This window comes from Sciurus carolinensis, chromosome 10 (genome assembly GCF_902686445.1).
Source record: "Sciurus carolinensis chromosome 10, mSciCar1.2, whole genome shotgun sequence".
NCBI classification, from domain to species: domain Eukaryota; kingdom Metazoa; phylum Chordata; class Mammalia; order Rodentia; family Sciuridae; genus Sciurus; species Sciurus carolinensis.
Window position 1 is genome coordinate 125,365,236 of NC_062222.1, and position 12,997 is coordinate 125,378,232.

The window sequence follows — 12,997 nt, forward strand, 5'->3', positions numbered from 1 at the left end:
TTTGGAAAAAATATTACAGTTTTTGACATGACAGTCTCTCTCTCCCCCAACCAATAAAAGGGCAAAAAATGTCAAGGAGATATTAATTTATAAAAGGTCTACTTTCTAGTGTCGATTGCTACACACCATTTCTCTTCTGCGTGGACATGTGCAGGGGGTCACTTCCTTCCATACTATGACTGTCTCACACAGATGTGCCTTTCCTACTCTTGGACTCTGCATGCTCTCTGAAGGTGTCCTGAATGAGGCCAGAGTAGGTCAGTGACACCAGTGGTCAGATGTCCAGGTCAACAAACAGACCAACACATATTTATCCCAAGATAACACCCTATGTTAGTACTATTGCAAAAAAAAAAAAAAAAAAAAAAAAAAAAAAAAAAAAAAATCCTGATGTTTAAGTTTGAAAATGTACAAAAAAATCAGGATAATTATAAATTAATATATATTAAAGCATCAAGAAACAGCAAAAGGATGGCCTAGCACGTTAAGTACAATGTACTTTGATACAATAAATATTCCTCATTGAATACTGTATAGGGCTGTTTAGAGGTCATAGAAACAAAAATTCATATTATTACTAATTTATTTATCAATAATCTATTGGTTCTTTATCATCTCCTTTATCATTTATATTACAAAAAATTAATACTGGAAAATGGTAGATGAACACTTCTGGATGCTGCTTCTGCTGACATTGAGAAAGAAGGTACTGTGAGTCACAGCACTCGGCTCCCAGGTCCTCTTGTGAATGGAACCCAGATCTTCAGGATACTTTATATTTTGCACAAAATATTTCTCATCAGCTTGGTCTCTCTGTAAATTCTGAAATTCCAACCCCTGCCTGGCAGTCTCACTCACACACTTGTGCTTGATGCTCTGGGCAATTCCAGGTTGGGCACAGTGGCTCCTCAGTCTCTCTGTGCTTCTGCAGTCCTCAGCATGTTTCAAAGACAGATCTGTGTGGCAACCGTTCCCATGGTTGCTCTAATGCCGCCACATACAGCTTTCTTTACACTCCTCCAGCCTAGGGGGAAGCTTTAGTTCAAGCAAGTCTTTTATTATTATTTTTTCAAATGCAGAAAAAAAAAGTCTTTATTCTCATAATAAAAATAAGTCCGTTCTGTATTTTACAATATATTTCAAATATTTCCACTATGAAGCATAAATTAGTCCAGCACGGTCAAGAAGTAGACAACCTGTGTCAAAGGTGGGAGGTGCCGGGACCCTGCTTAGGACGCGCACCTCGTGCAACCGCACTTCACCACCTTCTCAACCTCGTCCACAAAGGAGGACCCGTCAGTGCATTCGAAAGAGTATTTCCGCCGCTTGCTCCTCAGAGGCCCGCAGCACTGTGCCCCCGCACACCCGCCTTTACACTCCAGGCGTGAGACCTTCTTGGTGGTTTGGCAGGCTGCGTAGCCCTGCTGCTTTTGGTAATAATCTCTTATTCGTTCCCCTCGACAAGAGATTTCTAGAAAAGAACAGAAAAAAAATCACAATGACTGTGAGTTCACATCTCAATTCAGTGGATGCTGTCTCTCCGCCCTTGTGTAAGTTCTATTTTTAGTGTTATGTTTTTATTACATATCTTGGGCTGGTGGCACAGCCTGCTATTCCTTAAAAAAAAAAAATGCGTCTTTTGGGCCTTTATTTTCAGCAAAGTGAATGCTATATATGTAGACTATAAATACAATGCGATTACACTGACAAGAAAATTGGATTCCTAAATCTTTTCCTTTATTGCAAAGAAAAAGGGGAAAAAAATACACATCTCCTGTTTTTACACAACCAACAGCTGGTTTTGTTTACCACGGGGAGCAGTTTCAGAGAGAATGCAATTTAATTTATTAGACCTGGAGTTTAATATTATCCAATCTGTTACTTAATGCAAGTAACATTCCACTAACTTCATAAATTACCCTAATATGAAGTAGTTCAAAAAGGAGACATCTGCTGAAAGCTTCCGCAGGCACGTTCTTTTTGTCTAGTCCTGCTGATGCACAAAACAAAGTTCGTGCCAGCTGGAGGCAAGGCAAGTTCTGATCGCAGAAAGAAAGTAGAAGGAGTGGTGGACTCTAAGGTCACAGGTGAGTTTGTGTTAAGATCTGAGAAGAATTAGTAGCTCCATCTTCTCTGTGCCAGAAGATGAATTAATAATATATGTGCATGAGAAGAGCAGGTAACAGGTGAATAAAGTTAATGTGCCTTCTGTAGAAGGTAAAAGGAGAATCACCTTAACAAAGGGAAAAATGGAGAATCACCTTAACAAAGGGTAAAATGGAGAATTTTCAGAGCAAATCAAGTTGTGACAAGACATCTGAAAGTCATCTTATGGTGGGAGTTAAGGACATTTCACATCTGGTACCTCCATGACACTTGAAAATAAATCAACAGCAGCAACGGAGGACCTGGGATTCTCTTTTCCTATCACTCCTCTGCCTGTTTCTTTCACCCTTTCTCTCTCTGACCGTGCACCCTCTTACTGTGCCAAGTGAAGGAGAGGCTCCGCTGGGCTGGCTCACCTCGATCGCAGCTGTCCCCCGTGTATCCACTGCTGCACTCACAGTAGGGCTGCCCGAGCCCCGAGAGTCTGCACTTGCCGTGCTTGCACTTGATCGTCTGGCAGGGGTTGAAGAGATCCTCTTCCTCATCGCAGAGGACACCTCCGTGGCCCTCCAGGCACTTACAGCTGTAGGAGAAGGCATTGATGGGCAAGCAGGTGCCATGGACGCATCTACAGGGGAGAAGGAACATGGGTGAAGATCAGATGGGAGCAGAGGATGTCTGAATATGAGCCAGAGTGCTGTATGGGCTGGCTTTGCTCCCTCCCGTCTCCCTATACCTGCCAGCCTGCCTCCCTTCCTCTCTTGGGCTTTGCTTTGAGGGTTGAGCTTATATGTTCAACTACCAAGCAGCCTGAACTTACTTATTTCCAAGACAAGGGTCATTGGTCCGCTGGTCACAGAGGGGGCCCATCCATCCTTCCTCACACTCGCAGGTGAAGCCTGATGGGCCGCTGGGCTGGCACCTGCCATGGGCACACACCTTCTTGTGGCATGGCTCACAGCCGGGCAGAATGCCTGTCTGCATGGGCACCTTCCGGAAGTCCTGCAGCTCACTGTTGATGTACAGGTTCCGGATGCAGCCATGGAAACTGGTGCCGTTCTGCCCAGGGGCTTGGCGCAGAGATGCCACGTTGTTCTTCCCTGGCATGCCTGAGGGGGCACCACGTTAGAGGTCAGGTTCTTTGCAGGTTTATCAGTCATTTAAGGCAGGTACATAGGACCTCAGCCCAGTCAACTACATCATGGTATCTGGGTGGTGGTGGGGTAGTAAAGAGAGTGGTATTGCTTTTATTTTGGAAGATGTTCCCAGTACTTCTAATGCACAGCTAGAATAAAGAACCCAGTTTATGGTGGTCAGTCATTAGGTTTTAAAATTTGTTTAAACAAAACTTTGCATATACATATACATATATAAAACCTAGAAGCAGAGCTACTGGAGGGTCAGATTAATGTTTCTTTCTCTCTACCCACACCCACTCACGCCAGATACCGCCATCTGTAGGAAGCCTGGGGGTTCCACAAAAGCACACTTTATAATCCCCTGACTAATTCTACCCCTTATTTTAAAGATGAATGACCCAAGCCCAGAGAGCTTGGGCAACATAGTCGATGTTACCCAGCAAGTTCAGATTAGAATTAGGTCAAGGAGACAAACCTTCTTAGTCCCAGAGTTAAGGTTGGGTCCACCAAGTCTAGGGGGTTAGGGTTAGGGTTCACAGTGATCATCTGTTCCAGTCCTGCCTAACTCTATAAACAAGCAACTAACCCAGTATACCAAGGGCAATGTCCTCAGCTCAGCTAGGGATGTCGGTGTCTGAAAAGCTTGCCCTGCTTCTTATCCAGACAACACCTCATTCACATCATGCATTTTTCCTAATTGAGAATGAAGCCTTCATCTTCTAACACAATCAGGAGTACAAAATAAATTCCTTCAAAAACATAGTATTTGCAATCTTGGTACATAAACATTCCACTAGTGACAGTCATCTGGTAACTTTCATTTTGGCAAAACAGAGGAATCTTTCCATGGCCTGAGCCAGACACTGAACTAGTTCTTGGATGAAGTTCTGCAGGGGGGGCAACCATTCAGGTCATGTTGGGTAAAGAGAAGGAGCCAGAGGCCTTCAGAGTGCTGAGTCTCTCCGGGTATGCTCAGTCCCAGCAGCTGACTGCAAATTATGGGCTAGAAATATCGAAGCTCTCACTCTCCAGGGGATGTGTGTTACTGACACTAAGAACCAGAGCACTCTTGTGGGGCTCATTCCTTATGCCATTGTACCCTTTGCCATTCAAAGATCTTCATTAGAATCCTAGCAGGTACCAAAGTCAGGCGCCAGGTTCACAAAACGGTGAGAGTAGAGGTCAAATCTCTTTCGGTTTAGAGTGCATTTGGACCAGGCCTTTGCCTTCTCTCGGGCTTAGTGTTCTTATCAATATCACCAGCAGATGGACCAGAATGTTTGTTTTCAAGCTCATCACACAGTAGAACCATCAGAGGTCATGTTAAAGGGAAGCTTTCCAGGTCTCTCCCCATCCTGAGATTCTGACCCTGTGGGGAGGGGGATGGGTGCCCTTGCAGGGCAGGTGATTCCAATGCAGGTGATCCATGGTCATACTTGAACCACAATTACAGGTCTGGGCTTTGAATTTCCATATGTACAGGTTATTACTCTGTGTGTGTCTGGCCTTGGACACTGGGCTGCGATAGCAGGGTCAAAGGGACAAAATTTACCATTTCCAGGAAAAAGACTATTGACAGGAAAGGACTAGTGACAGGAAATTCCTTGCTCTGGGGTGAGTCTTTCTAACTTAATCATATCCATCCATCATAAACATGTGGACCTTAACATCTATATGGTTATGGTCCTTTCTTTAGAGGTTAAAAATGAACTTCTTCCAAAGATATTTTTAATAGCTCATTTTGATGAAGGTTCAATCCCCATATGTACACATCTATAAAATACAGATTGGCAAAATTCCACAGCAGGGAGAAACAATTAGTGAATGTGTGTCTATTAGTCTCCAGACTCACAATTATGAAAGGTCTAGTTTTAACTACAGTAGTTTGTGTGTGTGTGTGTGTGCCTGTATTTAACTTTTGATAGGATACCATGGAATAAAGAATCATTCTAAATATCATAGATATTTAGATTTTTGGTGGGGGGGTGCTTGATATTGAACCCAAGGTTTCATGCATGGTGAGCACTGAGTTACCTGCCCAGCCATAAACTCTTTTACGTTAACCTTTAAATGTGCTTGACCAGGGAGCTAGATCTTAATTGATAAAAGTAGAAAATTCATGATATTTATAAAACCATTCCTCTATGCCATGGTCTTAGATGGAATTAATCAAATGATAGACTACTTTTAGACATAAAAGATTGTGCATTCTTCCAAACAACAATAAAGGGATCGAGCATCCAACACTGAGGTCTTCTGTCAATGGCAGTACTAGGAGAAGATCTATAATTTATGAATGGGTCTTCATATCAGGGTCTTACCCTCCCATCATTAGGTAATAAATGTTCTGCTTGGACTATTTTATAAAAACATAAAGATGAAATCACTTTGCATTGAATAAAGACTGTGTCACAGGTATTTAATAAGCCAAAGGTAAGTTAAGCTACCTCTCCATTTTTCCAGAGAATACTTCTGCAACGGATAAGACATCAGATGCATTGCCTTTGGACAGTCGTCCTTATGGGTGGCCCTGTTTTTAAACTGGACTTGTTTACCTCACTTTCCTCTGCTGACTTAGCTTCTCATGCCTCTGCCATGCAGCATTCAAAGCTGTGGTCTTACAGGATTCCTTGTATTTTTAAAAATCTGAATCACCCTGTGACCACACTTTGAGTTGAAAGGAAGTGGGACCAATGTGCTTGTTGGCACTGAGGGTGGGATGAAGTGGTTTCCTTCAGGCTTGCATGAACAGAGGCTCTGTCTGGATTCTTCCAGATCATCCACCCTCAGAAGGACTAGTACTTTTCATATTGGAGTTTAGAACACATTTTTCCCTTTTTTGAAAAATGTTGTGATCTACACAATCTCATCCTGTATTTGAGAAAAAAAAAATTGTATTACATTCTGAAGAGGTTTTAAAAGATTAAATGAGATGGTTTCTAATAAAAGTGCAATAAAATCCATTAAAGGGCAAGTCCAGAAATAGACAACTAAAAGCCACATAACTTAGATTGTATTGCTTTCTGCTTTTTTTCTGAAGAAATGAGTGGTGATTCAGGTGGCTTTGGAATCAGACAGACCTGTACTTAAATGAGGTATCTACCACAAAATAGCCTTTTTGAACTTGGACAAGTTGTGAAAAATCCTTTAGGTTGACCCTTGGGAACTTTGAAACAAAGAAAATAATATTTACTTCCTAAGGTCTCACTGTGTTGGGTACACAGCATGCACTCAATAAATGTAAATTCTTTTCTTCCAAATCACAGGTATAGCTATGACTTGCTTCACCTGTCCCAAAGCAGCCCTGTTAACTGTTAAGTAGAGTACAAGCAAGAAGGAACAAATTTTGTTTTTTTAATGAGTCTCATGGTTGTGATTCCCATGAAGCAATTAGATCAGCCAACTTTCTGAGCAGACTCAGTATGCAATCCTTTAATCACAAGGCACTGTGGTTACTAGAAGAGGTGCCTTTATCCCCCACATCCCTGGGAGCGGAAGAGACATTTCTTTTTAAATTTTATATCCTTTATGTATCTTAACTTAGATCCCAGCATATTGTAGTTGCTCCACAGATGTTTGCAGAATGACACCACAGACCTTGAACTCTTTCTGAAAAATCCAACTATATAAAAGTGTTACTATTTAACTACTGAAAATTTTAAACAGAAGTGTTCTGGACTTAGAGGACCATTTAAAAAATGCTACCAGGGAAGGCTTTCAAGGGTTAAGATAATTGTGTAGCATCCTAAGGTTACTATTTGTAGGAGATGATATGATCTTCATGAAAATACCTGTCATAGTAAAGAAATCAGGTGCCCCAACATCTTCAGGCTAATTTTTCTGTAAAATGAGTTAATTTTATCACTCAACTCAATGTAATTTAACTCAAAGGTATTTTGAGTCAACATCACCTCCTCTCTTCTTCCTTTCCCTAAATTTTGAAATTCTGTGTCTCTAGTTTATGCCTGCTCCTCCAGATGGGAGGCAGAGATGGAAGTTCTCTGCTTTCTAGATCTTCTCTCCTGGGGTCCTTTAAAACTTGCTTGTACCTCCTTCTCTCACACATTTACTCATCTTCCTTTTTGCTGAATAAAAGTAAAGTCCATCATTTCCAGTCCTGCCCCACCTTTTCAACTTTCTCTCTTGTTCTTGGCTAAGCAGAACCCCTGCCTGGTGTCTGATCCAGTCTGTACATTTAAGTCATTCATGAGCAGCTGGTAGGGTAGAAACTCCAGTACCGTCATACATGGCTTAGCTGAAAGGGTTTTGCCTCATTAAGGAAGCTGGGGTGGGGCTCCAAATCCCCAGTTTGTCTCATGCTTGTTTTGTCATTTTCTTCATTGTCTGATTTGAATACCATCTTTGTTTTTCTTTGGAACAGGTAAATAGAAGATTTGATGATATGATGTGTAAATTACCTAGCACATGATAGGCACAGGAGAAATATTCATTACTGCCCTCTTTCCCAATGACACATGTTGTGAGACCCACATCCAGAATGACAAAATGATCCCTTAACAACTAGCTCTGGCTCTTTCTGCTCTGTCCTTGCTGTCCATCTTTCAGATGGATAACCATTGGACAATGACTATGGCACCAGACACACTGATAACTTCAGAATCAGTCTATGCTGTGAACCACCACAGGGTATGGGAATTCACTGAATTGGGAAGTAGTCTTACCTCCTACGTAGAGTGGGGAGTCAAAATTCAGAGTGGACTGTTTTGACAAGTTGGTGATGATTTTGGGACTCCCTCCATCCACAGAGAGGGAAAGACTCTGATCCAGGGCAAGCAGCTCCACAATGTGAAAGTTTCCATCATTGATAGTCTCCACACTGCAATGGAGAAAAACTTAGCTGGTCCTTCCATCTCTCCTTATTAAAGAGCTTAAAATACATACTCCAATGAGCACTGCTGAGGAAAAGACACTCATAGCTAACATTAAGGAAGCTACATTTTTTTAAAGGACATGTTCAAGGAGATAGGAGATAGAATGAATTTCAAGTTCTCAGGAATAGAAAAAAAGTAAGTTTGTTCTCCCACTGAGAGAAGTGCAAATGAGTAATTTATTTATTATTCAGCCCCATTCCCTCAGCATGCAGAAATTACAAAAGAATAATTTCATCATCTGCTTTAAATACCGTAAAAATTCCATTTACTAAGATACTGTCTGTTACTCCAAATAGTATTAAAAACACAAGGAACCGATTCTTGTGCCAAATATACTCTAGAGACATTGATGTTAGGGCATTGCTGGTTTCTGCTCTTGAAACAGGTATAAATCAGAGGTTATAAATAAAATGCTTAACAGAGTCATTTCTAAGGAATCCAGGAATGACAGTGTATCTCTAGTCTCTTTTCTATAATTTTTAAAAAACCAGGTCTAATCAATTATTGCTGCTACCTTCTAAAACCTTTGAGAGGTTTTATAAAAATTCATAAAATAGACAACAAAAAGACTAAGAAACTGAGATAAATGGAAAATGAAGATTGAAAAAGAAGATGACTTTCAGTGCAATTGGGAAATAGGTGCTGGGTGATTTTAAACTGTGGTTACAAATTTAACCCTGGTGCTAGAGCAGGCAAAAAATGTTAATAGGAACAATGTAACAGGACCTAGGAAGAAAATGGGACCAATGTACAGTACAGAGTTGGGAATATATACTCGCCTTTCACTATATAGGCAAGAAATGGTATAACTGGAAACTGGGGTGAAATAATAAAGTGAACACTAAAGATCTAGCAACCTGGGATACTGTCTGGAAGAACTGAAAATAGGTCCAAAAAGGATGTATGGGAGCTGAGGATTTAGAGACTGTTCCTAAGTGTGAGTAACTACTACTCCCTCTTCAAGATAACTACTTAGATTTCCAGACACTGATATTTAATTTGCAAAATTCAAGCCTGGAAAAGACACAAAGATGTACTAGCATTTCTGTTGGCTCTTGCCACTAGAGTGTAATCACATTGCATTGTTTGCTGACTGGGAATAAACAGGTTTTGATTTGAGGATAGGCATTCTGCAGAACTGTGAACACATCTGAAGTTCTCTTGTTGAAGTGTTTAAAAGAGTTCATGTGTGCAGTAATCTTTGATAGCCTGTCTCAGATATCAACTTTAAAAATAAATATTAGCAATGTCAATCAATATTTTACCTCCTACATATTTAATTATCCTGACACTTAACATCATTAAAATTGGCAGAGAGGCTAGGAAATTACTTTCTAAATACAGTTACATGCCAACTGTTCTTGGTCTTTAATTTGACTGTCTTCTAAGGGGATTGGCTGAGTTGGAATATCAGCTAGAGTTTAAATATAAAGAATTTGGAGGTTCATAAATCTGAATTTGAATCCCAGTCATGCAATTATTAAATGTTTGATCTTGGATAAGAGACTTGATTACTAAAATGTTACACTTTTCTTTTTTAGTAAGTGCTAATAAATGTTTCTCCCTTCTACAGTTTGAGGCCTATATCAAATGAACTTTAAAAAAATTTCATAGCACACCCAAATTAAATGATATTAATATCATCAGCATCAATAAGTTTACAGTCGGGAATTATTATTAATATAAATATTTATAATGAAGCCCCCACTTTTCCCTTTAAAATTGTAAAGGAAAGATCCATACGTCCTTGGTCACATATTATTCTTAGACAATAGATGGAGATAAGTCATTGTTAATGATAGTATACAGGTGGGGTGGCTTAAGACCTTTAAGGTTTCATGCACCCTTTATAATGCAAGGTTTCAGCTGTGAAGCAGGAGGTAGGTTATTTTGTTATCAACTCACTTTATTACTTCTCCTTTATTACCTTTTTTGTTCCACTTTTTGAGTATAAATTTTTAACTCCTATAATTTTAAGCTACATTAAAGTTGGAGTCATGAATTACTTATTTCTGTACTCAATGTACTCTGCAGAGTGTCTGGTAAACAGTAGATGCTCAATAAATATGTGTCAAGTAAATATAAGAGAGATGTATTAGGAATAACAGGGGCTATTTTGTTTTAATAATATTAACTAGAATATAGTTCTAATCAATAGGCTTCTAGTATATTTAAAACAGGACTTCTGAAAGAGTCACCTTATTTAAAAAAAATATTCTTTGAGGTTTTACAGCAGTATCTTGAAGGGTAATGTGAGAAAGAAATCTTGCTCAGCTAGTCCTACTTTTTTGTAAATGTATGACCTTAATGGTTGTGACCTTAGGTGATTATTCTCTTTTCTTCCTCTTTAGAATAGTGTGAATTAAAGAGCAAAGAATTTTTTGGTGCATGCTATGGGCCGGGCACTATTCTAGGGATTTTGCAAACTCACTGAAGCTTCACAAAAGTTGGGAGTTTAGAGGACTCAAAATGACACTGCTAGTTAGTGGCTAAACAGATGTGAAGCCAGTTGCTTTACTCTAGTCAATGAGATCTCAATTATTATGCACCACATTTTCAATAAAAGTCCTGAAGAGTACCTAGTACTACACAAATGTGTGTGTTCTCACCAATGACAATCTTTAATGGCATTTCTCACAAATATGCCAGGGATAGTTACCTCACAAATAACCTCATATGATAATTGCAAAACTTGGTACATTTTCTCAAAATCACTGAATAATAATATTATTATAATATAATTATAATAATATATTATTATAATAATAATATAATATAATATAATATATTATAATATATATTATAATAATAATATGTATTATATTATATATAATATATATGTATTATATAATACATATATATTATATAATATATATATAATATATATAATATATAATATATATTATAATATAATACATAATATAATATATATTATATAAGATATAATATATAATATATATTATAATATAATATAATATAATAAAATAATATAATTATAATAATATATTATTATAATAATATAATAATATAATATAATATAATAATAATAATAAAAATGTAATAATATTACAATGAGAGATTGCAGGTTATGAGAATGCATATGAAATTATGTGGAAAACTGGGCTTGGATTTTGTTTTCCCAATCATCAGTGAGAGTCACATTAAGATTTTTCTCTCCCTGTAAGTTTTAAATATCTAGTCTGATCATTTTAGGCCCTGATAAAGAGTTACAACAGAGATTAAATACATTTATATCTTCTTAGAATTAAGTGACATCTGACATTAGCCTTTTAACTTGTAAGTATTGCAAAATTAATATTTTCAGATTCTTTGTTTTTATGATGATACTGTGTGTATGGGCCTAAAGAGAATATGTAAGACTTAAGAATATTCTAAATTGTTCCACTCTCTGTTCTCCAGAATGTGACAGACTGGGAGTTGTCCAAGAACCTTTGGCCTACATATTCTTTTAAAAGAAGAGTAATAACTGACACCAGTCGTTACTTGTAAGACTGATTTTTACCTGTAAAACTGATCAAATTTTCAGTCTATCACAGTCAGCTCTTATATACCCACTTGTAATGCTTAACATCCTTTCAGGGTCTGATGAGTATTGATAAACTCCCTTTCCCTGGGGAACCATATGACTCACAAAAAGGAGCAAGTGAACCATTTAACTTTGAGCCTTTCCACTGAGAACATAAATTTCATTTATTACCATTATTATGTAATTTTGTTTTACTATACTCATCTACTACCTAAGGTTTTGTTTTCTTGTATTTCTAGAATATAAATGGACATATGAAAGCCATGTGATTTTCCAGTTATGCCTGTGGTTTGCTGCATAAAAAAAACTTTAATACTTGGTGCTTAAAGGAAAAGAAGGCTCTAAAATCTTTCTGATTTCCTTTCTCCACTTTATTTACTCAGGACATTAAAAATAACATTTTCATATTTCTATATCAACCATGAATATTAAAGTGTTTCAGTAGTTTAATAAAGATAAAATTTCAGTTTTTCTTATGTGAGCTCCAGGTTTTTGCCATAAAAGTTTTAAAAATCTGGTGGCATAGTCCAAGCAATGGAACAGGACTCTAAAACAGACATTTTGATATCTCTGGACTGAAGGTATTTCCTCTGTGAAGTGGGGATGGAAATAAAAAATGTCTCCACCTGTCTTCTTAAATCAAAAGGAACAGAAAGTCAAATGAGATTCCCCTGGATGCATAAGAGTTTTTCAGAAGAAAGTTTTATAAAATAGTTCATCAACCAATATATTTTAATCAGTACTTTTTTTTTTTTTTTTGGTGGTACTGGGGATAGAACTCAGGGCCTTGTGCTTGCAAGGCAAGCACTCTACCAGCTGAGCTATCTCCCCAGCCCCTAATCAGTACTTTTGAAGGAGATTAATTTTAATAAAATACACTAAAATAGAAAGGAACTTCCATGATTGAGCATACTGGGGGGTCATTTGTGAAGTAATGAAGCTCTCATTTGCATATCATTTGTTACTATCTGGGTATCTGAGTTTGAAGGGGATCCATAAACCACTGGCAGTACTGATGTCTAGGAACCTGCCCCTGTGCCAAGTAGCATATTTTGAGCTTTGTATTTTTTCCTTCCAATTACAACCACCACACGTGAAAAAACAGATGCAGTTTCAATTGTTGAGAGGAGGTGACTGAAGCATAAAAAGTGGAGTAACTTGCCCAGGATTATAAATTTGATGGTGATGTCTTCCAAAGTGGCATGTCCAGAATGGCTCAATGTTTATCTTAAAAATAAGAAGATCATCTTATAGATTCTGTCTGCTGTCTGCCTCCTCAGTGAGACTGAATGCTTCAAGAATACAGACAGTCT

General features: G+C 38.1%; 1 protein-coding gene across 2 annotated transcripts in view; it reads right to left on the reverse strand.

The window, feature by feature from the left end:
- Positions 1–395: 395 nt before the first annotated feature.
- Slit2 (slit guidance ligand 2) overlaps positions 396–12,997 on the reverse strand; it is a 344,949-nt gene continuing 332,347 nt past the window's right edge. For both annotated transcript variants that reach the window (XM_047566500.1, XM_047566498.1), the window contains 4 exons: positions 7,928–8,082; positions 2,927–3,215; positions 2,523–2,734; positions 396–1,471 (listed from right to left, as the gene is read on the reverse strand). In XM_047566500.1, coding sequence (XP_047422456.1) covers positions 1,230–1,471; positions 2,523–2,734; positions 2,927–3,215; positions 7,928–8,082 — 898 coding nt within the window. In that variant the 3' untranslated portion in view covers positions 396–1,229. The remainder of the gene's footprint in view (positions 1,472–2,522; positions 2,735–2,926; positions 3,216–7,927; positions 8,083–12,997) is intronic.